The sequence below is a fragment of the Ascaphus truei genome, chromosome 7 (assembly GCF_040206685.1).
Source record: "Ascaphus truei isolate aAscTru1 chromosome 7, aAscTru1.hap1, whole genome shotgun sequence".
Taxonomy (NCBI): Eukaryota; Metazoa; Chordata; class Amphibia; order Anura; family Ascaphidae; genus Ascaphus; species Ascaphus truei.
In genome coordinates this window covers 6485683-6510665 of record NC_134489.1, presented here as the reverse complement: position 1 = coordinate 6510665, position 24983 = coordinate 6485683, and the positions used below count along the sequence as shown (strand labels likewise).

The 24983-nt window shown below is 48.2% G+C and overlaps 1 protein-coding gene across 3 annotated transcripts in view; it reads left to right on the top strand.

Annotated features, from left to right (window-relative positions):
- Positions 1-6816: 6816 nt before the first annotated feature.
- The window catches only part of LOC142498666 (cytochrome P450 2G1-like), a 40942-nt gene continuing 22775 nt past the window's right edge, over positions 6817-24983 (top strand). Inside the window, exons 1-3 of one of the 3 annotated variants that reach the window (XM_075606923.1) lie at positions 6817-7165; positions 22865-23027; positions 23680-23885. In XM_075606923.1, coding sequence (XP_075463038.1) covers positions 6983-7165; positions 22865-23027; positions 23680-23885 — 552 coding nt within the window. In that variant the 5' untranslated portion in view covers positions 6817-6982. Of the gene's footprint in view, positions 7166-7577; positions 7711-22864; positions 23028-23679; positions 23886-24983 lie in introns of those variants that run through there. The other 2 variants (XM_075606922.1, XM_075606924.1) reach the window with 2 other exon arrangements.

The window sequence follows — 24983 nt, the reverse complement described above, 5'->3', positions numbered from 1 at the left end:
CATCCCCTCCAATGTATAACATTGTGGGAATGAGGTACCTGGACATTGAGGGTTTGCGGATCAGGTAAGATCCCAGGTGGGATTGCTGCTTTAAACATTCTGAAGCGGGGGCATCCAGGCACTAGTTAAGGGGTGCAGGAAACTAGTCATTCACATCTGGCTTTTTTTTCTAGATTCGACATTTATACACACACACACATACACACACACAAAACAAGGACTAATTGTAGTATAATGTAATATAATAAATAAACTTATGTCAAAAACGAATGTTCTTACTAGAAATTTATTAAATTTATTTCATTTATGGTTTTTTTTAAATGCGGGGCTGGGGGCGGTATTAGAGGCGGGGTTGGGGGCGGGACTAGAGGCGGGGTTGGGGCGGAACTAGGTGGCGAGTAGATTTTTTGGTTCGCCGTGTAGATTTTTGGGTGATTTGTCAAGCACTGTATATATATATATATATATATATATATATATATATATATATATATATATATATATATTGTGGCAGGAAGGCCGTGGTAAGTGAGGAGACAACACGTCTTTTCCGGTGAAATTATGCTGTTGGGTTTATTTGTCCAAAAAACGGTAACTAAACAATGGGTACACTGTCCCTTTAAAATTGAAATGAAGCCAAAACCTAACCCCGGTCGGGGTACTAGCTAAACAAAAGTGCAGGCTAACTATCTGGCTGGCTAGCTAACCTATTCCAGCCCAATAAAGTACAGCAAACGCAGTTGGCTCCTTACCTGGGAGCTCTATTCTTCCCTCTTGGGACAGGATCGCTTTGGGCAGCTTGTGTCTGTCTTAACACTTCTTTGTCTTCCCTCTATGCCTCAGAGAGAGAGACTGCCGCCCCAGAGGCATTTCCTCTTCCTGTTTTTAAAGCAGGTAAAGGGGCTTTATTCAAATCACCTGTGGTTTGCTTGACAAGCTGAGTTAACCCCTCGTTTACTGGATAGCATGCATACTGCCATCTCCTATTCACATACACGGAGTCAATGACCCTATCACATATCCCCCTTCCCAGCGTAACGTTACCGAGTGGAGCGGCCCGTGCACCGAGACTGTGCACCCTAGAGAGTGCATCAGCATTACCGTGCAGTATGCCTGGCCGATGTTGGATCGTAAAGTTAAAAGGTTGCAACGACAGGAACCAACGGGTAACTCTCGAGTTCTTTTCTTTATTTCTGTGCATCCACTGTAGTGGTGCGTGATCTGTTACGAGTGTAAAAGACCTGCCTAAAAGGTAATATTTCAATGTGTCTGTTGCCCACTTTACAGCCAAACACTCTTTTTCTACTGTGGCATATCTTTGTTTGCGGGGACACAATTTGCGACTTAAATAGAGGACCGGGTGTTCCTCTTCTCCTACAAACTGGGACAGTACTGCTCCGAGACCTACTTCGGAGGCGTCCGTTTGTAAAAAAAACTCCTTTTTAAAGTCCGGGGCTACCAAGACTGGGTGACTACAGAGCGTTGTGCGTAGGCCTACAAATGCGGTCTCCGCATTACTGTTCCATTTTACAACATCAGGTGCCTTTGCCTTTACTAGATCTGAAAGCTGTGCAGCCCGGGTTGCAAAATGGGGTATAAATCGCCTGTAGTAACCTACAATGCCCAGAAATGTCCTAACCTGTTTCTTTTTTAGGGGACGGGGCCAACTCTCAATGGCTTCAACTTTATTGAGCTGGGGTTTTACTGTCCCCCTTCCCACAACATAGCCAAGATATTTTGCCTCTGCTAGGCCGACTGAACATTTAGCTGGATTGGCTGTAAGACCCGCCTCCCGAAAGGTTCTTAACACTGCTTCAACCTTTCCTAGATGTGAGTCCCAATCTGGACTATGAATTACCACCTCGTCTAAGTACGCTGAGGCGTAGTTCGAGTGTGGGTGTAGCAATTTATTCATCAACCTTTGGAAGGTAGCAGGTGCCCCATTAAGACCAAAGGGTAAAACAGTATACTGAAATAGACCATCAGGTGTGGAGAAGGCCGTTTTCTCTTTTGCTGACCTTGTTAAGGGGATTTGCCAATAACCCTTTGTAAGATCTAAAGTGGTTAGAAAACGAGCCCTCGCCAATTTCTCAATTAACTCGTCTACCCGTGGCATAGGATAGGCATCAAACTTCGAGACTTCATTTACCTTTCTAAAGTCGTTACAGAACCGTATTGTCCCATCTGTATTAGGTACCAAGACAATAGGGCTGGACCATTGACTATGGGACTCCTCAATTATGCCTAGATCTAGCATTTTCTTTACCTCCGACTGAATAGCCCCTCTTCTAGCTTCTGGGATTCTATAAGGTCTTATCTTAATGACTACCCCTGGCTTGGTGATGATATCATGAGAAATCATCCTAGTTTTCCCTGGTAAGCTGGAAAAGACATCTCTGTTCCTTTTCACCAAATCTACAGCTTCTCTGTGTTGTTCAGGCGTAAGTTCTGCCGATATTTGAACAAATGGTTCCTCCCCTTTCCTGGATTCGTTAGCTACTACCGACAGGCATACCTCTCTATCCTTCCAGGATTTTAATAGATTTATGTGATAGATTTGCTCTACCTTCCTCCGGTCTGGCTGTCGAATTTTATAACTCACCGGGCCGACCTGTTCTAGAACCTCATATGGCCCCTGCCAATGTGATAACAGCTTGCTTTCGGCCGTGGGAACAAGGACCATTACTCGGTCCCCTGGTCGGAAGTTGCGAACCGTTGCCTGTCTGTTGTACAGGTTCCATTGGACCCTCTGTGCCTCTTCTAGATGCTGTCTGACTATGGGGGTAATATGCGCAATACGGTCTTTCAAATCTTCCACAAATTGGATGACATTTTTCCCTGGCACAGCTTGTTGCTCCCACTCTTCTTTGAGGCTATCCAGAATCCCTCTTGGGCGTCTCCCATACAGGAGTTCAAATGGGGAAAACCCCGTAGAGGCCTGTGGTACCTCTCGGATAGCAAACAAGAGATAAGGCAACAAGGTGTCCCAGTTCTTCCCATCACTAGCGACTACCTTTCTCAACATCATCTTCAACGTCTTATTGAATCGTTCTACCAGTCCGTCCGTTTGTGGATGGTACACAGAGGTTCTTAGGGACTGTATTTTTAGCTCTACACATAAGTCTCGCATAAGTTTAGATGTAAACGGGGTACCCTGATCTGTCAGAATTTCTTTCGGTATCCCGAGTCGGGAAAACACCTGTAACAATTCCTTAGCTATAGCTTTGGAGGAAGTGTTACGTAAAGGTAGTGCCTCTGGATATCGAGTGGCATAGTCTAGGATCACCAGAATGTACTGATGACCCTTGGCAGATTTCTCAAAGGGACCCACTATATCCATGGCAATCCTCTCAAATGGGACCTCAATAATAGGCATAGGGATCAATGGGGCCCTCAAAGGTGGTCGGGGGGCTGTCAACTGACACTCGGGACAAGAGGCACAGAATCTCTTTACTACATTATATATCCCTGGCCAGTAAAACATTTTTAGGATTCTTTGCTGTGTCTTCTCTACGCCCAGATGACTCCCCAACAAATGAGAGTGTGCTAGCTCTAGGACCTTCCTCACTAATGAACAGGGTACTAACAATTTTTCTATTTCTTGGCCCTCCTCTTGGCTCACATGGTATAACAAATCATTCTTAATGCAGAAATATGGATAGTATTCCTTTGTGGTTCCTTCTACCGGGACCCCATTAACTTCTACCGCCTGGCTAAACCCATTTTTCAACTGGGAATCATTAGCCTGTTCTCTACCAAAGTTAGTTAGGGACAGTTCTAGACTTCCAAAACCTTCTTCATCTGGAGTTTGGTCGGTTACCTCCACGGGTAACTCAGACACCTGATCATCAACAGGCCCTGTCTTGGATAACTCTTCTCCCTCTGGTATCCCTCCGTTAGGGGTAGTGACCAGTGCTAACTGGGATGGGGGTGTACCTCTTTTTTTTTCGTTCCTACGTTCCCGTTTTGACTTAGGGGTTTTAGACACCTCGGCGACTAATTCGGGGTCTGTAAATGGAAAAAGCTCATCTGGAGTAGGATTGTTCAAGGTGAGCTGTCCTCTGATCAGGGTGTCAAAACCAGGAAAATTACAGCCTAACACTAGGGAATGGGGTAATTTTGGCACAACTGCTGCCATAGTTTCGATGACTTGCCCCTCGACTTTTACTTTTATCAGAGTCGTGGTGTACGGAAGCGTACACCCATGCACACATAATACCCGCAACTTCTCACCCTGGGGTAACCGGAGAGGCTTAACCAACTTCCAGGATACCAAGTTAATATTGCTCCCTGAGTCTACCAGTGCGGAGACTGGTTTTCCATTTAACATCACCATGGTGAGGAAGTTGTGGGTACGTTTTCCCTCGCGGGTCATACCCACCACTCCACAAAATTCAGACTTCACAGAACCATATGCACACTCCATTGGCTCAGACAACTGTGGGCAGTGAGCCTTAATATGCCCCGTCTACCCACACTCAAAACAAACAATTGGCCCAGTTCGTTCATGAAACCCTTTCTGAAATTTAGAGTTTCTGTCCTTATCCTGGTTTTCTTCCACCCGCTCAAATCATGCTAACGGTCGTGGGTCCTGGCGCCAGCGCTGGCCTCTACTGTTCGTGTTGGGACGTGGGTTGTAGTTTGTGCGAGTGGGGCGTGACAGTTCACGGGTAGCCAGAAACTGCTCCATTGCGCCTACCATGGCATCACAAGAGAGGGGATCTCCCTGCCCCACCCACTGTTGAAGGTCCTGGGGTAACGCTCGAATGAAGCGGTCCAACACCACCATCTCAAGGATCCGTGCCGGGCTATGTTCCTCGGGTTTTAGCCACTTGGACGCTAGGTGAATCAAATCCCATAACTGGGATCTGGGCGGCTTCTATTCCTGGTATTTCCACTTATGGAACCTCTGCGCACAAACTGCGGGAGTCACACCAATCCTTGCAAGGATTTCGCTTTTCAGACAGTCATAATCTGCTGCGGCTTCTTCGTCAAGGTCACAATACGCTTTTTGGGCTTCCCCCAGTAAAAAGGGTGCGATAATCCCAGCCCATTTGGAGCGGGCCCACCTTTCCCGGGAAGCGATTCGCTCAAAGGACCTGAGGTATCCCTCGACGTCATCGTGTGGCGTCATTTTCTGCAGGTACTCGTTCGCCTGGACGGGCCGCGCTGGGGCCGTACTTGACAAGGCCATTTTAATCTGGGCCAGCTGCTCAATCAGTTGCTTCTGTGTATCTGCAATAATGTCAAGCTGGGCTGCAAATAACCGGTTCGTCTCGCGTTGTGCAGCCGTGCTGTCCTGTCCCTGTTTGTTAGCTTCTTGCTGGACAGCGGTGCTGTGTACTAAGGCCTTCACAACGTCCTCCATAGTGGCAGCTACCGCGTGGACAGATTCCACCAGACGCAATCTGTAGCTCCGCCCCTTTTACAGGTTGTTCGCCATCCCACTTCCGACACCACGTATGGCAGGATGGCCATGGTAAGTGAGGAGACAACACGTCTTTTCCGGTGAAATAATGCTGTTGGGTTTATTTGTCCAAAAAACGGTAACTAAACAATGGGTACACTGTCCCTTTAAAATTGAAATGAAACCAAAACCTAACCCCGGTCGGGGTACTAGCTAAACAAAAGTGCAGGCTAACTATCTGGCTGGCTAGCTAACCTATTCCAGCCCAATAAAGTACAGCAAACGCAGTTGGCTCCTTACCTGGGAGCTCTATTCTTCCCTCTTGGGACAGGATCGCTTTGGGCAGCTTGTGTCTGTCTTAACACTTCTTTGTCTTCCCTCTATGCCTCAGAGAGAGAGACTGCCGCCCCAGAGGCATTTCCTCTTCCTGTTTTTAAAGCAGGTAAAGGGGCTTTATTCAAATCACCTGTGGTCTGCTTGACACGCTGAGTTAACCCCTCGTTTACTGGATAGCATGCATACTGCCATCTCCTATTCACATACATGGAGTCAATGACCCTATCACAATATATATATATATCACTACAATTATTAAGGTTATGGTGGGTAAAAAAAGTGACAAAAACCCTCCACAGTAAAGCATAAAGCAACTGTAAATATTCCTGTATATTCATTTGCATGTCTTAGACAGGTCTGCAACCCTGTCTTTCACCATTATCACCCAGCACACAGCACTTCCACTGCAGCAAGGGATTCTGGGAAATGACATGCAAATGAGCACACAGTGCCATATATATATATATGTCACCTGCACTCCTGTAGTATAAATATATTATACTTGGCAGTGACATTTGCCATTTACTCTAAAGTGACATTGAAATTGATTGATAACTTTTTTTTAACCACAATATGATACCTTTAAGTACTTTAAATCATTTCTGAAACGTATTTTGTAAACATCCTAAACCGAGGCTAGAGATTAGTTAGATTTACTCCGGCTGTTCCCTTTTGAGGGAGTGCACTCTCCTCTTTGTGTGCTGGGGGGAGATGGCTGTGTGACTACTGCTCGGCTGGTTTGTTCCTAACCATTTTCACAAACAAACACGATCACGTGAGCGAGTGTGTACATGACCCCCATTCAGAGGCCAATATAAACAAGCACTTTGTAATGAATTTCCAGGAAAACAAACACCCAAATCTTCCCTTTTAGCATACTGTAGTTAAAATCCTTTTAAGGAAGACAATTAGGTTGTGAAATTCTAAAGAAGGGGGTTTTATTTTGAACCGGCTACTTTCCACTGCACTTTTAAACATGTCCCTATCCGTAGTTCCCCTCAATAAAAGAGGTGTCAGAACGGCATTGCAGAGTATAATAACATATATTGCAGGTCCTTCCCCTGCACCGAAAGAGCTAAGCAGGCGCAACGCATGTTGTCTACTGTAGGAACTTCTCTTTTGAACCGGTGCATATGCGCGGGCTCTTATCTTATGCATAAAGCAGACACATCCTGTGCATACTACTGCCTTCCTTATTCCCCTGTCCTGCCTTTGTGTCCAAGCAGCTGAGCTGCAGCTATGGACTGGAGCCAGGAGTTAACTAGTTTCTCTCTCATCATACTGATAGCCAGCCTGCTGCTCTTATTAGCCAGGAAGATGTTTGCTAGCCAGGGACGCCTGCCTCCTGGCCCAAAACCTGTTCCTCTGCTAGGGAACTTGTTGCAGCTCAGGAGCAGAGACATACACAAGCGTCTGCTAGAGGTGAGTTAATGTGTGTGACTTCCACAGCTATTATAGAAGCAGTCTCTCCTTGGTCCATAGTGTATAGTACTAATGGCAGTTACATGAAGGTTACACTCTCCTAAGGGGGAGGTCCCAGTCAGCATTGTGGCACGCGCGCCCAGCAGGGCGGCGCGTGCACAGCGCTGCACCGTGATCTGCGGTCTGTGGGGGGGAGAGGGAGCGTTTGCAACAGGAGGGGGTGGGGTGGTGGGTTTGCAGGGGCGTGGCCATGACCTCACGCATCTGGTTTGCCCTCATTGGCTGAACCGCCGGGGGGCCGTGGCCACGCCTCCGTCTCAAACTCTGATCTTAAATTCCCCTTCCTGCCTGAAAACATGTCGCGCACCGCTGGGGAAAGGGGCGCGACAAGGTACCGGATTTACTGGGGGGGGGGGGGCGGAATTTGAACTCACAGCGCACGCCGAGGTGTGCGCTGTAGAAGTTACTGGGGCCGCCCCCTCCCTAAGACCAGTGTCACATGCCGGCGAGTGATGTTTTTTTGTATCCAAAATGTAACACAAACTGTAAGTATTTTTAAATATATTTTAAAAGTTAGTTAGGTAAATATGGTTAGCTGGGACTTGGGAGGGTTTTTCCCTCCCCTCTGGTGGCTTTCTTTTGCTTCATGTCAATGTGTGTTGAACAAGAGTTTGTACAGGCATCCCCCACCCCCCTCTCTCCCCTTTCCCCCTCTCTCCCGTTTCCCCCTCTCTCCCCTTCCCCTTATCTTTATTGGTTTCAACAGGGACAAGGAGGAACTAGAAGTTGAGTAAAAACTCTATTAACAAACACTCCCCCAATCAAAGTCCCAGGTGAAAAGGAAATTATTTATTTGCATAGAAACCAATAAAAGCCACATCTTTGCTTTAAGTCAAATTCCATTTGTTTATGGAAATCAAGTACTGTATATGATAAAGTTGTTACATTATGAGTGCTTTTCATGTAACCTTGTAGGGCAGAGTGTGTGCGTACAAGCCTTGCCCACCCCTCCCGGACACACCCAATGTGATCTGCTGCAGGCTTTGTATACTGTACAGTAAATTCCTGTTCTGACATGGAGAGGAGGCACTGGCGGTGTGTTGCAATGTACAAGGAAGCTTAGTGTATCAGTGGAGGGACTGTCAGGCTCTGTGTACAGTATGTCTGTGTATGGGAGAGGTCTATAAATCTTATTGGTATTTCCTGGATAAGTGGGGGGTTTTTGCAGGCTGTAATACATTTTAATTCTAATTAGGATTAAAGTGAACTAAAGACACAATGTAATTGTGTAAAGGGGGAGTTTGCGGAGGAACCGTTGTCCGAATGTGCCTAGGAGGTTGGGGTCCAGAGTTACCGGTTCCCTAATAAATGTACCCGGGAATTATGCCTGATTCTTGGATACATGTAGACACATTGTCCCAGCAATACCTCCCCTTGAAAACATAAGCACGACTCACCACTAGTGTAACTTGCTTCAGCACAACACGGAAAGGAGAATGAGGCACTGGGATAAAAATGTATTCCTTTAGCTGAAGGAATCCCTAGGTTAAGGGGGGTACCCCAGCTAGTGCCAAGGTTACCCACAACCAGTATATGGTGTGTGGGTGCCCCAATCATACATAAGGTTGGGGGACTCTGAGAGTCCAAACTGAGTCAAAGGGAAAGTGCAGGGGGAAATAAGGCAGACAGACAAAAAGAGACGGCATTTTTCCTTTTCTGTTCCCTGTACCCAAAAGACTCCAAACTTTGGGAATCTAAGTCTCAGGTAGGGTTTTGGGGTGAAAAGCAAGTCATTCTGATTGCAGGAGGTCTGGGGACAAAGTTACCGGTGGCCCTACTGTTGCGGCTGCCTTTATTCTACAACTTACCCGGAATTGTTCGGGGCTGTTTGCTTTTACAGCCGAACTTGGCCGCGGGCCAACCGCATCTCCCGTTCAGCGCTAATGGCGCTGAACAATGAAAGCGCCTGCGGCGCCGAAACTAAAACGGTTTAAAACTTCCCGCGGTGGCGGCCGATTTAGACTAAAGGCGGTCGCCACTGTATAATTCTCCCCGGCTTACTCGCACTATTTTCGGGTACGCGGGGTGAGTTACACTGGGGCCATACAGTGTCTCCCAGACTCATAGTTTTCAAATCACAAGATCCTCACCTAATGTCCCACATAGCTGAAGGGGTTCCCTGAGACTCGGTGTTTATTAAAATGTATTTCAGTGGGTTTTACATTCGGAATCAATGTCCAAACTGGCAGCCCAAGCAAACCCATAGGCGCCGTTATGTCTGCTGGACATCGGGGTTCAAAGCAGCCAGATGATGCCCAGAGGTGTGAACTGCATTTGGTTAGCGGGGAAAGGCAGAGTACTTGGTCCGGAGATCAATTGCAGTCCTCCAGGATGTCACTTGTTCTGCTAGATCTAGGGACGCCTGCCCAGCAGCTGGCATTGGGATACAGATGCAGCGGCCGTTATTCGAACAAATCTCTAAATGGATTCTCGAGATTTGCTCTCTTGGCGCCCCGACAAAACTAGTGAATATATCTCAACCTATATGCGGCATAATGCAACATTTACCCAGGTAAATGCATATGTAGCTGGGGGGAGATGTGGCAGCTTGCACATGTCTCTTGGCTATTTCAAATTCCCCGCTGACCCGGCTTTTCTACCCGACTTGGCTCCCACGTGCTGATTGGCTGTCCAGTCTGCTTCTATTTTATGAATGAAGCTAGGAATACTATAAGAAGCCCTGAGCCAATCAGATTGTGTGCTCCCCCTTAGTCAGAGCCGGAAGAGCGCGGGTGGGTTTTTCAAAGATGCTCTCTTTGTAATGGCAAAGCAACCAGCTTCGATTTTAAGCGTGAAAAGCCTGCCCACCAGAGACTACGTCCAGCATTTTGCACCCAGGTTCTCAGAATCTAACGTAGCGGCCGTGGCTGGGATTTTATGCCGATTTGAGTTCCAGGAGATTGGGGCTGACTCGTGGTCAGGAGGGACCAAGTTTTGAGAAGAGAACGTAGCGGTGGCGTATGGAATTTTAGAGGTCCCTGAACCTAGGAAAGTTTCGTTTTCAATCCCAGCCCCAAAGTAAGTGTGTCTTTTTGTCTATATTTTGGGTTTCACTGTGTGCAAGCGAATTTATGCCGAATAAATTACAAATGATTTCTCTACATTGTTTTGCTCAATGAATGATCCTGGTAAAAATGTATAACTAACCTGGTCTCCCGTGGCAGTGCATACTGGCAAAATGGAGACCGGTCAGATGATGCTATACACACATACACACACACACTGGTGGGAGGGGGGGTACTTGCAAAATAGAGACTGATCAGATGAAGCTATACACACATGCATACACGCACATTTGGGGGGTGGGGGTGGAGGAGAGCCCAGGCCCTATTGCTGAATAGGCCCAGCTGGTGCTGGAAGTTGAGCCTGGGAAGATAGCTTTGGTTGCCGCTGGAACCCACCTCTCCCACGCTGCTGCCACGGGCCTGCCTCTCGGCCTCACTGTCCCCTGCCTGGCCTCACTCTTGTCCCTGTGCATGCTGGAAGCTGAACTCAGCTTCCAACGCGCACCGACATCAAAGAGAGGCCCAGCGCAGGACAGTGAGGGAGAGAGGCAGCAGTATGAGAGAGTCAGGACCCAAACCATTTTTCAGGGCCGGCCCAGGCCCCCCCCATAACCACCGGCATGAGAGGCCGGCATGGGAGAGTGGCCTGGTGCAGGACAGCGGCCCGCAGCAGCTGGCGAGAGAGACCATCCTCATGTTAAGTGTAAGAATGTATTTGGGGGAGGAGGTAGTGTAAGAATGTATTGGGGGGTAGTGTAGGAATATATTTTTGGGGTAGTGTAATGATGTATTTGGGGGTGTAGTGCAAGAATGTATATTGTGAAGGGGGGTAATTATTGTGGGGTTTATTGTATGCGTATTGGGATGAATTGTCTGTGTAACCAGGGATTAGAGTGACCAGGTGTCCTGGTTTAGACGGGAGAGTTCTATTTTTTAGGGCTCTGTCCTGACTTTTTAGGGTGCGGTCCCGTTTTTTTAGTCCTTTGGCTGTACATGCGCGATTGGCACTTGCCAACTGTGCATGCCCGATTAGCACGTGTAGATCTCGCTTGCGCATGCACATTTGGCATTTGCTGACAGCGCATGCACAATTGTCACTTGCCAACTGCTCGTGTGCATGCACAATGGGAACTTGCCAACTGGGCATGCACGATCAGTGTTTGCAAATTGCTCATGTACATGCTCGATTGGAGCTTGACGGTCACGCAAACACTTATCGCGCATGCACAGTCAGCAAGTGCCAATCTCACATGTGCACGAGCAGCCAGCAAATTATGATTGCATATACGTGGTCGGCATGTGCTCTTCAAAAATGTGCAGTCGGCAAGCGCCAACTGTGCAAGCGTGATATTTGTCCCGGTTTTTGCCAGGACAAATCTGATCACCCTACCAGGGAGGTAGGAGGGAATGAGTTTGAAGAGGGTAATTGAATGAGAGGAGTGTGAGAGGGGTAAGTGAAGAAGAGAGGGAAGTAATAGTGAGATGGGGGAGAGAAATACATGGGGAGAGGAGGGGGAATAGAGGAGGGGGCTTGCAAGACCGCGGACATGGGGGGAAGGCTCCTAAGACTACCCACATGAGGGAGGGGGCCTGATCAAAACTGTAGTCCTGGACCCTGGGAAAACTGTTGGTGACTCTGTATGTATGTATGTATGTATGTATGTATGTATGTATGTGTATATTGTGAATCCTCCATCACGTTGCAGGGTTTTGTGTCCCATATTAAGGCTGGAAATTCTATATTTTGCTATACAGGGTTAATTTACATCTGTTAAACAACACATTAATACTGTAGGCCCACTATCACTTTATGAAAATAAATCATAAAAATAATACCTACTCCTACTCAGGACACTGTCTAAACATCAGCTCCCTCTCTCATTGGCTGGCCAACTAAACTGGTTCCCAACTTTAAATAACTCACCCAGTTAGCAACAATATCAAGAATCCTTAGGCACCCAAATATACATTATTTAGTCCTTATCTGTTGTTGGTCCCACAGGAGTCCAGGAAATCCCTCTGGATCCAATGTCCTGGACTGGACAGTCCTGCTTCCACAGCAGACTCACGTCCTTGTTTCTGCCTGGGTGTGCAAACCAGGCAGTGCCAGCAGGCCCTGCGACCAATGTCCAGCAAGCCTAGGGGACTGTGCCAGTCAGCTTCCTCCTGGCGGGGGAGAAGTCACTGTCTCTCCCCCCTCTCTAGGGAAAGCAGTCTCTGTGTGTGCAGCTCTCTGTATGCCTTTTACACTCCTGCTCACTCAGTAGACCAGGCTGATTAGCTGCACCTGCAACAAGCCTCTCCAGGGGAGGTTAACTCCCTGTAGGATGGAAAGCACACAAGCTGCACCACTACAGCCCATACAGAGACAGTGACTGTATCACATATCCCCTTCCCCAGCATAACATTGTCAAGTGAAGCAGCCTGTGCACTATTCCCGTGCATAAGCCTCTTTCTCAGAGATGTGCAACTTCCATCTTTTTTTTTTCTCGTCTTCCAGTTGACGATTTTTCCCTTTTGGGCAAATACCATTCTCTCTGGGCCGGCAGAATGGTATTTTGCCACTTCATCTTCCGTGTTACTCGAATGAGGATCTGTGTCCGGTTCCACACCATTTTGCTCCAGTTCAACTTGGGTGGGATTCTAATTAACCCCAATTGCACCCCATGGTGCCTCTCTATTACATTCTTCAGACTTGTAGGCTTGGGCCTTTCTTTCTTGATTCGTTAACTCAGCGGTGCGCAAACTGGTGGGTGCGAGACTTTATTGGGGGGCACGGTGAGAGAGGCCCCGCACTAAGAGCGCAAGGACTCTGTAAATTTACTTACCGGTTCTTGTCCACGCATCTCCATGGCAACGCGGCATCAAATGACGCCCGTTACCATGGAGACGAGACGTCAATTGACCCCACAGCATCATTTGATGCTCCATTGAAGGTAAGGGGGGGGCGATCATGAGAGCAGCAGGCAGGGGGGGTGCAGAGCAGGAAGTTTGCATATCCCTCGGGTACAGCACTGACCAGGTTAAATCCCAGTCTGAGAACAGGCTGAGTTGAATAACCTGCTCACCTGGCTCCTTAGTGTCTTACACGTCTGTATCTTTCAGTGCTCTTTGTTCTTGTCTGAACCAGAGAAACACATGCTGAAGCTCTGGAGGGAGCAAAGCATGCAATGATGCTTGTTTATATATTGGAACTCCTACTCTTCATGGACTTGAGTAGCCCTTTCTGTGTAAAGGCAACGCCCTTATCAAGGACTATCCATTTATATGCTGAAGATAAGCTCTGTTTTGTTCCACCTTTTTGGGTGCTAAATCAAAAGTCTATATTCAGATAAACCCACCAATCGTCGTGTTGTCCCTGCAACATGGTTGAATGAATTGTACTTTAATAGACAATATGTTGGTGTAGTGTGTGTGTATATAATCTCAATTATAGACAGACAAGATAGGGTTGTCTGTTAGTGATCAGTGCAAAAAAGCATGAGTGGAAATAAAATTAAAATTGATTTTAATGCAATAAAGATAAAGTCAATAGTGCTTAACTAGATGGACAGATGATACAATTATAAAAATCAAGGAAACAGTATATGGAGACCCAGGTCTAAAGAACACCAATGGTTCAGCATGTGCAATGACTAGGATCATTCTCCATTACTGCTTAGAAATAGGGCCAATAATAAATAAGTAGTTTTCACAGTCATATACGTCACTCATTATGACATTTATCTTGCAGCAATATTGCTGTAGGCTGAAAATTGCTGGCAACCACTGATATGCTGTATAGTCAGACCCAAAAGTTGTAAGTCTGAGGAATCTAGTAAACAATTGAATATAAAGTTCCTAGTCACCAAAATCTGTATACTGTAGGGCAATCATTAGGACTGCTGTATTTCATCAGCCCCTCTGTAATGTTAATGACCCAAGAGGACAAAGGACTTTTTGAAACCACAGCTGCAGAAAAGCCTAGAAGTGGAGTTTGGAAAACTAGAGGAGGAAATTCAGCACATCCGTCCAGCCTATGAGGAACAGATATCTGGTTTGCACAAGGCACAGGCAGCAGAATGTGTGAAAATGAAAAACTTCAAAAGGGAAGTGGAAGAGCTAAAACTGGCACATTCCAGCAACTCGCAGTTCTGCAGGACATCCTCAAACTTGCACAGGAGCTGGGAAGGAGCAAAGAAGAAAGATCAGTACTCAATAATCAGTTGCTAGAGATGGAAAAGAGAGAACCCTTAATAAAGAAAGTTTGAGGAAGAAAAGGCTTCTCTACAGAAATCCATCACCATCACCAATACATTGATCACAGGATAAAAAGCTTGAAAGACTGAGAAATTAGATTACAGTACTGCAGGGAGAAAAAGAGTCAGCAAAGACTTTGCAATCAGCAGTTAAAATATTGAAGCCAGAAAAGATAAAGTTGGAGAAAAAGATTACAAAACTAAAACAGACACTTGGGTCACAGTAGGAGTCCATGGAAAAGATGGCGGTAGAGTTAAAACCGAATGAGGCTCTGCGAACCAGTAAATCACAGGTGTCTCCACTACAGCAGAAGGTATAGGCCCTGCCCAAGCGTCTGTATCCCACAGAGACCAATACCCGTGAAGATAAAGGTACAGTGAGAGCTGGGGACGCAGCTAAAGTGCAAAACGAGATTGCAAAGTTTGACCCGTCTGAGCAAGTTCTGCGTTCCTGTAGGCGTATCTGCTATGCCGTTGCTGCAGCCAGGGTGACGTTGAGCGGGCCCTCGCGCTTGCCACGATAACACACATTGTTTATGCCGCTCACTGGCGCGTCAAGTGAGCGGTTTGCCGAATGAGGGTGAACCAGCTGCGTGACGTCATGGCCGTGCCCCCTGACACGCCTCCATACACACGCAACTAGCTGGCCAGGAAAAACATGTCCAACCAAAGCACATGATATCACGGCGCTCGAGCGCCATCGTGCCCGCTCCCAGCCTGGCCGCACTAAAGAAGAAGCGCATTGACATTAAGGATTAAGTGCTTATATCATGCACGCTGGGGTTAATGCATGTTGATCAAAGTTTTCAGGCTATTTCTAGCCAATTCCAAACAATCTTGAGGGACTCTCTCCCCTAACTTTGGTAGATTCATCTTAATTGTTTTCAGAAAAGAGTAAAGTTTGTGATCCAGTGAAAAAAGCGATGTTTTCCCCTTATGAACATCCGGAGTACCATATAAACCAGGAAATTCTGCCTATCAGCCACTGTGGAAATGGTTTCTCAGCATCAAGCTGAGATAGAAATGGTTTCTCAGCGTCAAGCTTGTATTCTGACAAAGCAAAAATTGAAGAATATTTTTGTCCCAAATGTAAAGTGCAGGAGACTGTCTTGAGAGGAGTGAGAGGGATAACTGATTATTTGGTGATCTTGATAGGTCATCGCGACCCAGGTAATTGGGCCTGTTTGGCAATTTTCAGCTCCAGATTGAAAGAAGTGAATCTTGGTACAGAAGCAGTATTTTGAGCTAGGTTGATCTGTATGCTTCAGTCAGCTCTGCCTAGTTTGTTGGGACTGAATGCTTTGCATTGCAGCAAACTTTTTTTTTTTTATAACTTGAATTTTATTGATGAGTACATGCTTGTTATACATTTATATATGTAGCCCTTTTTGTGAACCGGCCGACCCACCCAATCCCACATTGGCCCCTCGTGGTCTAACCGGTCCCTTTCCCTGTAACACACCTGCTCTAAGGGACTACTGGTACTGCATAACCTGTGTGGCTCCAGGAGATCTGAGCCTCCGCTAGCTGGGAGCCTGGGGAAACCCTTAACGTTACCTGGTGCAGCGCCTCCACTTACCCAGGATCCCCCGTTAGGAAAGATAGCCCTGAGTAAGAAATACAATAACACTTATAGATAAACAATACTAACTCTTTACTTAACACACATATAACACATTACATAGCATAACCATAACCAGATGCTCTACCCGCATCACATTAACCCAATGTCTGGGGTACCCCACCCAGTGTCCTGTGATCACCCCACACCCAATGTCTCGTAACTCCTACGGAGGTCGTGGGTGACTGCGCAGTCACTATTTTAAGCTAGGGCCCAGTTGGTGCACATATATTACTTCAGAGATACCTTCCGAGCACTCCGATGCTCGGGACCGCAACACACTGTCTTCTAAAAGGGTCAGACGTCCGTCTGATCCTATTCCAGGTACTCTGCCGGTGGACCCCAACGAGGGTCCCACCGCTCAACGGGAACTGCAACCGGACCACGGCAACACCAACCGCGTGGGAACAGCAACCGCCGCTATCCCTATCACTAACCACTGCTAGAGCGACAGCAACCCTAACCTAGGGCCTGTCCCTGAAGAACCTGCAACCTGGGATGGCTTGGGGAAAACTCCTAGGGCCTGTGGACAATAACCGCCCCCCTTCCCCTAGCTACCCAGTCTCAACTGTATCTGCTAATCCTAGCAGCCTAACACACCTGCAGCCAACATTCAGCTTACATTGTCAGCCTGCAGGGATTCACACCGTGCACACACACTGCACGCACTGCGCACACCACATGCAGCGACACACACCCAGACAGCTGCAATCACACACAGCCACCTGGATCCCGCAGCAATCCCACTGCTAGCACACCGTGCCTCTTTGACAGTGCCCACAGCACTCTCCGCTGTGGCACTACCAAACCAGCACTTCCCACACTCAAGGGTCACCTCCCTAGCTAAGGCGTCCCTCCTCAGTCTAAGGCGTCCCTCTTCAGTTACCCCCTACCCTTACCCGGGAATTGGGGCCTGCCTGGGGATCTAGGGAGAACCCTTACCTGATGCAGGAGCCACGCGCTCCCTGCACCCTTCCTACTCCTTCCTCTGCTCCTTCCTGACTGCTGTTGCAAAGCCCGGGAAATGTATCTCTTTTCCCGGGCTGAGCTTCCTTCAGCCCTATTGGCCACTAGGGAGCACCTGACCTCTGCCTCCCTAAGCCTCCTGGGAATTGTAGTTCCCAGGGGCTGCCTAATGCATTGGGGCCGCGTGCGCGCTTCCCTCGCGCATGCGCGAACCCCTAATGGCCGCCTCAACCTTCCTATCCTCTTCCCTACTCTCGCGCGACCTCTCCCTAGCCCTGGAGTCCTATCGCGCGCTGGCCGCCTCCTGCGCATGCGCGAACCTACGCGCAATGGCAGCGCACTCTCTCCTAGCCGCCGAGCCTGTGGCAACGCGATCGCGGCCCTAGCGACGGCCCGATCGCGTCCCCGGCAACCAGCCTGCACCGCTCCCTGCAATGGCCCCCACCCTCGCGTTCTCCCGGCGGGTCCACCGCTGCCTCCGGCGGCACCAACGACCACCCGGTAAGCGCGGAGGGAGGTCAGGGAGCCAAATTTTACCTCGGGGCTACATTCTCCCCTTCGCAGAATCCCAACGCCCTCGCTTGGGTAGCAACCATACAGTGGGTTATATAATGGAAAATGCATTGTAAACAGTACATCATACACAAGCAATTTCCCATTTGTACCCAACATCATCCCCGCATGGATACCCGAGGCCAGCTGAGTCTCAGATTGGAGTGCCCCTAACAGACTGGGTGAGGGTATCCCACCTTGACTCCTGTGAGTCTTTTGGAGCTCAAGACCTGTCCCTTGCACCAACCCACCTTCTCCCCCTCGCAGAAAAAATAGTAAGGGGTCCGGGGTATTGACCCTTTCCGGATCCTCCGGTCTCGTCTCACGGGAGACAGAGAGGCTCAGTCTCTTTCCTCGATCCACCACATGGCGAACATAGCGCTCCATCGCGCACCTGGGAGAGGCCACAACTACCAGAGCGGTCTCAACAGAGTCTTTGTCCGCTCCAACCATCCCTTTAACGGTGACTTCGTCCGCGGACGGCACCACTTCTTCGGGTAGGCTCGGGTCTTGAGAAGGCCAAGCTTGGAGACTCCTCATGCAGGGGTATGTGTCGCTCCGGTCCGCTACACCGGATACCTTCATGAGGTCGGATTCATTCCACGATCCGCAGAGATCTTCTGGGGGAGACACTTCCACCAGGACGCGATGACGGGGTGAGCCCATCGCCCGGGTGACCCTACCTCTGGAGTCACCAGGCTCCACGATCACCGGGGAGCCCACACCCGACACCCCTGGGGCAGTCAACTTACCCCGGTCGGTATTGGCAGGTACTGATCCCATGCCTGGGACCGCTGGTACCTCGTTGATAGGCCGGACTGGCCGTTGCAGGGCACACTGGCCCACATCATGGTCTGGATCAGTTGAGGCGGTTGCCTCGGTGACCTCACTGGAGTGGTCCGCCGGCAGGCGCATCACCACGCTCGGTGGGTCGCTAGAACCATCACACATAGGCGGGGGTACAAGCACCTTACCCTGGCCTTCCGGAATCTGGGGTTCTGGTCTCGGTGGTTCCTGCTCGGGAACCGGGTCTGGAACCGACATCTGGGGTTCCGACGTCTGGAGCTCCGCCTTCAGCGGCTCCGCCTCAGCGTCTGGCAAGTTCACTTGGGCACACGGGCCCTCCACCACCTCCATCGCTGAAGTGGACAATTCAGGAGCGGCTTCACCCACCTCGGTAGCACCATCAGGCGCCTCTTCCTCCGCAGGTTCCGCCATCAGAAGTTCCTGCTCCTCCACTTGCACGTCCCCTTTGAGAGGGTCTGCCACAGTGGTCTGGACACACGGGTCCCCGGCGGCCTCTGGAAGTAGAACAGACTGGGGACACTCATCACTTACTTCAGGAGAGAGGTCCGGCTCCTCCTCTTCTTCATCGGCTGGTTCCGCCGCCTGGGGCAGGATAGGCTGTAGGAACCAGGCCCCGCAGCAATCACATTGAGGCCCCCACTCCAGTGCCTCCCTAGGACAGTCACAATTTGTCATAAAACACTGGATACTCAGTTCTCCATCCAACTCGATGTTCTTGAAGTCGAGCGGTAACTGCGACAGGGCTGCTCCCGAGGCACAGGCTTTTTGCAGGCAGGGACACGCTAGCACAACTTCATCTATTCCTGGCGCTCGCCAGGACTCATACACATTGCGGTGTAACCCCTGGCAGTCTATTTCTTCCTCAGGGGAAGGACACTCCATTTCTACAACAGTGTCCCCTCCCACTGGCCGTTCGGTAGGCTGCGGCAGTTTGGGTTGCAGGGTTGGTACCCTGCAGTAGCCACATATACGTCCCCAAGCCAACTTACAAGACGAGCAGTCACCTTGGTTACAAAAACAGTCTAGGTACCCCTCCTCGTTCACGTCTTCCAATCGCATTTTTACCATGCACGCCAAAGTTTTAAGGTCCATACTACCCCAGATGCTCAAGAATTGTATCGTACATGGACACAACAAAAAGGATACGCTCCCAGCCCTGGTCTGCCAGGATCCATACGACGGCGAGCAATTTTCTCTGTGTCCAGTACTCTCTTTCAGGGAGTGGTGCGAGCTCTGTACTGAGTCACTCACAGTGTGGGGGCGGGGCTCGGGTTTTCCCGCCAGTCCTGGATGACTGTTGGCAACATTTTCCCGCGCGGCCGGGAACTTAGCACGTGGCTTCCTCCGCCTTGAGGGCTTCCCCATGGCGGAACAAAAATAGGACACAAATTTAGAAAAACATGTACAGGGCACCCCAGGTCTGATATCTCAGCAGCGCCTCCAAATGTAGCCCTTTTTGTGAACCGGCCGACCCACCCAATCCCACATTGGCCCCTCGTGGTCTAACCGGTCCCTTTCCCTGTAACACACCTGCTCTAAGGGACTACTGGTACTGCATAACCTGTGTGGCTCCAGGAGATCTGAGCCTCCGCTAGCTGGGAGCCTGGGGAAACCCTTAACGTTACCTGGTGCAGCGCCTCCACTTACCCAGGATCCCCTGTTAGGAAAGATAGCCCTGAGTAAGAAATACAATAACACTTATAGATAAACAATACTAACTCTTTACTTAACACACATATAACACATTACATAGCATAACCATAACCAGATGCTCTACCCGCATCACATCAACCCAATGTCTGGGGTACCCCACCCAGTGTCCTGTGATCACCCCACACCCAATGTCTCGTAACTCCTACGGAGGTCGTGGGTGACTGCGCAGTCACTATTTTAAGCTAGGGCCCAGTTGGTGCACATATATTACTTCAGAGATACCTTCCGAGCACTCCGATGCTCGGGACCGCAACACACTGTCTTCTAAAAGGGTCAGACGTCCGTCTGATCCTATTCCAGGTACTCTGCCGGTGGACCCCAACGAGGGTCCCACCGCTCAACGGGAACTGCAACCGGACCACGGCAACACCAACCGCGTGGGAACAGCAACCGCCGCTATCCCTATCACTAACCACTGCTAGAGCGACAGCAACCCTAACCTAGGGCCTGTCCCTGAAGAACCTGCAACCTGGGATGGCTTGGGGAAAACTCCTAGGGCCTGTGGACAATAACCGCCCCCCTTCCCCTAGCTACCCAGTCTCAACTGTATCTGCTAATCCTAGCAGCCTAACACACCTGCAGCCAACATTCAGCTTAACTGTCAGCCTGCAGGGATTCACACCGTGCACACACACTGCACGCACTGCGCACACCACATGCAGCGACACACACCCAGACAGCTGCAATCACACACAGCCACCTGGATCCCGCAGCAATCCCACTGCTAGCACACCGTGCCTCTTTGACAGTGCCCACAGCACTCTCCGCTGTGGCACTACCAAACCAGCACTTCCCACACTCAAGGGTCACCTCCCTAGCTAAGGCGTCCCTCCTCAGTCTAAGGCGTCCCTCTTCAGTTACCCCCTACCCTTACCCGGGAATTGGGGCCTGCCTGGGGATCTAGGGAGAACCCTTACCTGATGCAGGAGCCACGCGCTCCCTGCACCCTTCCTACTCCTTCCTCTGCTCCTTCCTGACTGCTGTTGCAAAGCCCGGGAAATGTATCTCTTTTCCCGGGCTGAGCTTCCTTCAGCCCTATTGGCCACTAGGGAGCACCTGACCTCTGCCTCCCTAAGCCTCCTGGGAATTGTAGTTCCCAGGGGCTGCCTAATGCATTGGTGCCGCGTGCGCGCTTCCCTCGCGCATGCGCGAACCCCTAATGGCCGCCTCAACCTTCCTATCCTCTTCCCTACTCTCGCGCGACCTCTCCCTAGCCCTGGAGTCCTATCGCGCGCTGGCCGCCTCCTGCGCATGCGCGAACCTACGCGCAATGGCGGCGCACTCTCTCCTAGCCGCCGAGCCTGTGGCAACGCGATCGCGGCCCTAGCGACGGCCCGATCGCCTCCCCGGCAACCAGCCTGCACCGCTCCCTGCAATGGCCCCCACCCTCGCGTTCTCCCGGCGGGTCCACCGCTGCCTCCGGCGGCACCCACGACCACCCGGTAAGCGCGGAGGGAGATCAGGGAGCCAAATTTTACCTCGGGGCTACATATATAAAAAAAAGAACATTTAAACAAACATTGTTCAAAATAGCATGTAGTGAACATTAATTTACGCATACTGTAACTGACCCACATGGTTTTTCGAGCCCTATTTAACCACGTGGGAAAGGATAGTCATTCATATTGTGAGGGGCTGGGGGATAATAATAACAGAAATAAATTATAATAAAAAAAAAAACACAAGAGGGGGAGGGAGGAGACAAAATGGTTGATGAGTTGCATAATAGCTTGTATCACCCAGTCAGCCACCTTTTTAGCAAAAGTGTCTGGGTTGAAATCTGCCCCCTGGAGCCTGTATTTATCTCCTATCTGTGCATATCCTCCTCTCACCAGGCTGTCTGACATCACATCAATGCCTCCTATTGCCATGACAACTGCATTGGTTTACATATACTGTGAAAAAGAATAACAAGGGGGATTTCAATGGGCAGACTACATATGCAGGAACTTGTTTGTCAGAGATTGAATCCCCCACTCTCGGCAGATATCAAGTGGCACTCCTTGAGTGTGCTCTGAATCAAGGCATCGAAGTAGACCTCACTTTGTAAAAGTATAAATGGACAACCAGGGTAGACCTAACTTAGACAATAAAGTATTTTTCGGTGAGCTCCCTTTCCGATCTGCATTGTGGCACTGTTTTTTGGTAATTTGGTGCTCCAGAAAGGAGGATCCCAGTAGATAGTGAATGGCTGGATAGAAAGAGACAAATCTAGGCATCCAGCTTGGTGGGTGTGCCTCCCAGAAGTTGACCGTGACATGTCAGGTCAGTCCCACATAGGGCAGCGGTATATTTAGTCACGTTAGTCCTCGTTGAAACTGATGCTTTAACAGATGCACATTAGAGTTCTTCATCCATGTCATTGTGTACTGACTCTTTCCATTTATGGAAGACTGCATTGAGTTTGACTTCCTTCCAGTGAATGAGACTTATTCACAGTGAGTAAAATGTTAAAGTTTTGTTCAATATTTAATCAGGTTGAAAAAGAGAAGAATACAATTATTCAATGTGCTCTGAAGCTGCATCTCTGCGGGCGGAGAAGATTTTACACATTTATTTGAGATGATCTCTTCTCAAGCACTGGGACGTGACTTCACAACATATTAAATAGGGGCTATAAACAGAGCTAGAGAGCAAGAGAAGGAGAGAGGCTTCTACTGTAGTTTCAATAACAGTTGGGTAGCAGATGAATTGTATGATGCCCTGTTAACTAAGGTACTCTATCTGTTCCCATCAGCTAAGTGAGAAGTTTGGCCCTGTGTACACATTATACCTGGGCCCACAACCTGTAGTGGTGCTGTGTGGGTACAAGGCTGTAAAGGAGGCACTGGTGGACCATGGAGAGAAGTTCAGTGGCCGTGCAGAGCTGCCAATAGTTGATCTAACCAGCCAGGGATATGGTGAGTTTGCAGTTTCATATTCATATGAATCTACCGTATGATTACTGAATCTGTATCCATCCTGTATGAGTGACATTAACCAACCAGCTTTCTCTATTCTTCTTTTTTCAGGGACTGTATATTTGAAGTTAGACAGCAGCTTTAATGAAATGCTTCATAGTAGCCATCTTAATAGGTCCCACAAATATTATTTTACATCAGTTCACTTCGCACTTTGAAGAGGAAACCTACTGGCACACTTTACTATGAAAAATACAATTGGAACTAGTAGAGATAATGAAATAGTTGTTTTTTTGTTTGTTTGTTTTTAATCATCGATAGTTCTGCTTCCATAAAGATGCAACCACTTGTAGCTGACAATAAAAAACATAATTTTGTCAAGAACTTTATGTACTGGTAATTGTCTTCATGGAACGAATGTAATTCTAAATAAAGCACTGATTTTCTTTGTAAATTCAGGGGAATGCAGGTTAATTATGTTTTTACACAATCTCTAGCTCACCTTATCAGAGCCAATAAAGAGGAGAAAGGGGGTTTGTCTGCGCCAGCTTCTGTTTAGCACAGTGACATCACAGAAAGGTTGCCCCTTTGGCTGTAAATGAGTTAATACTTTTGCTCTTATTTGGTGTACTGCCCCCCTCCCCCCTCCCAGGCATCGCTTTCAGTAATGGGGAGCGCTGGAAGGAGTTACGACGCTTCTCCATCACCACCCTGCGCAATTTTGGAATGGGAAAAAGGAACATCGAGGAGAGGATACAAGAGGAGGTACAGTTCCTGATGGAGGCATTCCAGGAAACTCAAGGTGTGGCTTTAACTCAAACCTACCATGTCTACAGATTCTGGTTCTGCAAGATAAGAGTAAATACATTATTGTTAATATTTATGTATAGACATATGCTGCAGAGCAGTAATAATAATAATAATAATAACTTTATTTTATATAGCACATTTCTCCCAATGGAACTCAATGCACGTCACAATTACACTTGTTTTTGCGGTATATAGTACATAGGATTTGTCCAGCAACCGTAAAATTAGGGTGTGAATTTAATAACAATAATTTCAGTTAGAACTAGATGTCAAACTCAGAAGCTGGATGTGGCAGGCTTAGGAGAAATGTGGAGAACTTCTTCTTCATGGAAAATTTAGTGAATTTATGGAATAGCCTTCCAACACAGGTGGTTACATAGGTACATAACAGAAGAGGTTGAAAAAAAGACATACGTCCATCAAGCTAAATTTAGACAACAGATACTTTATCCTATATATGTGTTTACAGTATATTGATCCAGAGGAAAGCAAACAAAAACCTCAGTGACATATCATCTAATGATAAGTCATAATGGGAAAAATAAATTCCTTCCGACTCCAAATATTGGCAATCAGATTTCTCCCTGGATCAACGTCCTTCCCATGTATACTTATTTGGTATATCCCTGTATACCTTTCCTTTCTAAATATATCTTTGTATCTGCCATCACAGTCTCCATAGGTAATGAATTCCACATTTTAAATGCCCTTACTGTAAAGAACCCTTTCCTTTGTTGCTGGTGAACCATAAGGGATGGCCCCGAGTCCTTAGTACTGCCCTTGGGATGAATAGTTCTTTTGAAAGCACCTTGTATTGTCCCTAAATATGTATATGCAGGGCTTAAAAAAATTACAAAAAAGCTACTCGCCCCCTGGCCCGCCCGGCTCCACCATCGTATTTTTTTTTAAATGGCATAAATTCCTAATAAGAAGAACTAATAACAACATTCAAAGAAGAAGATTTTTAATATTTAATGACATATTTAATGATTAAGAAGCGTAAAAAAAAAAAGACCCCAATCATAATTTCATTTTATTCCCGATGTGTTATTGCACTTTTCCCATTTATTGCCCCTTTATTAGGTCCCACAAACACGATGTGAGAGTGTTATTTGGGGCAGGCAGAATGCAGGGTCGGGGTTCTGG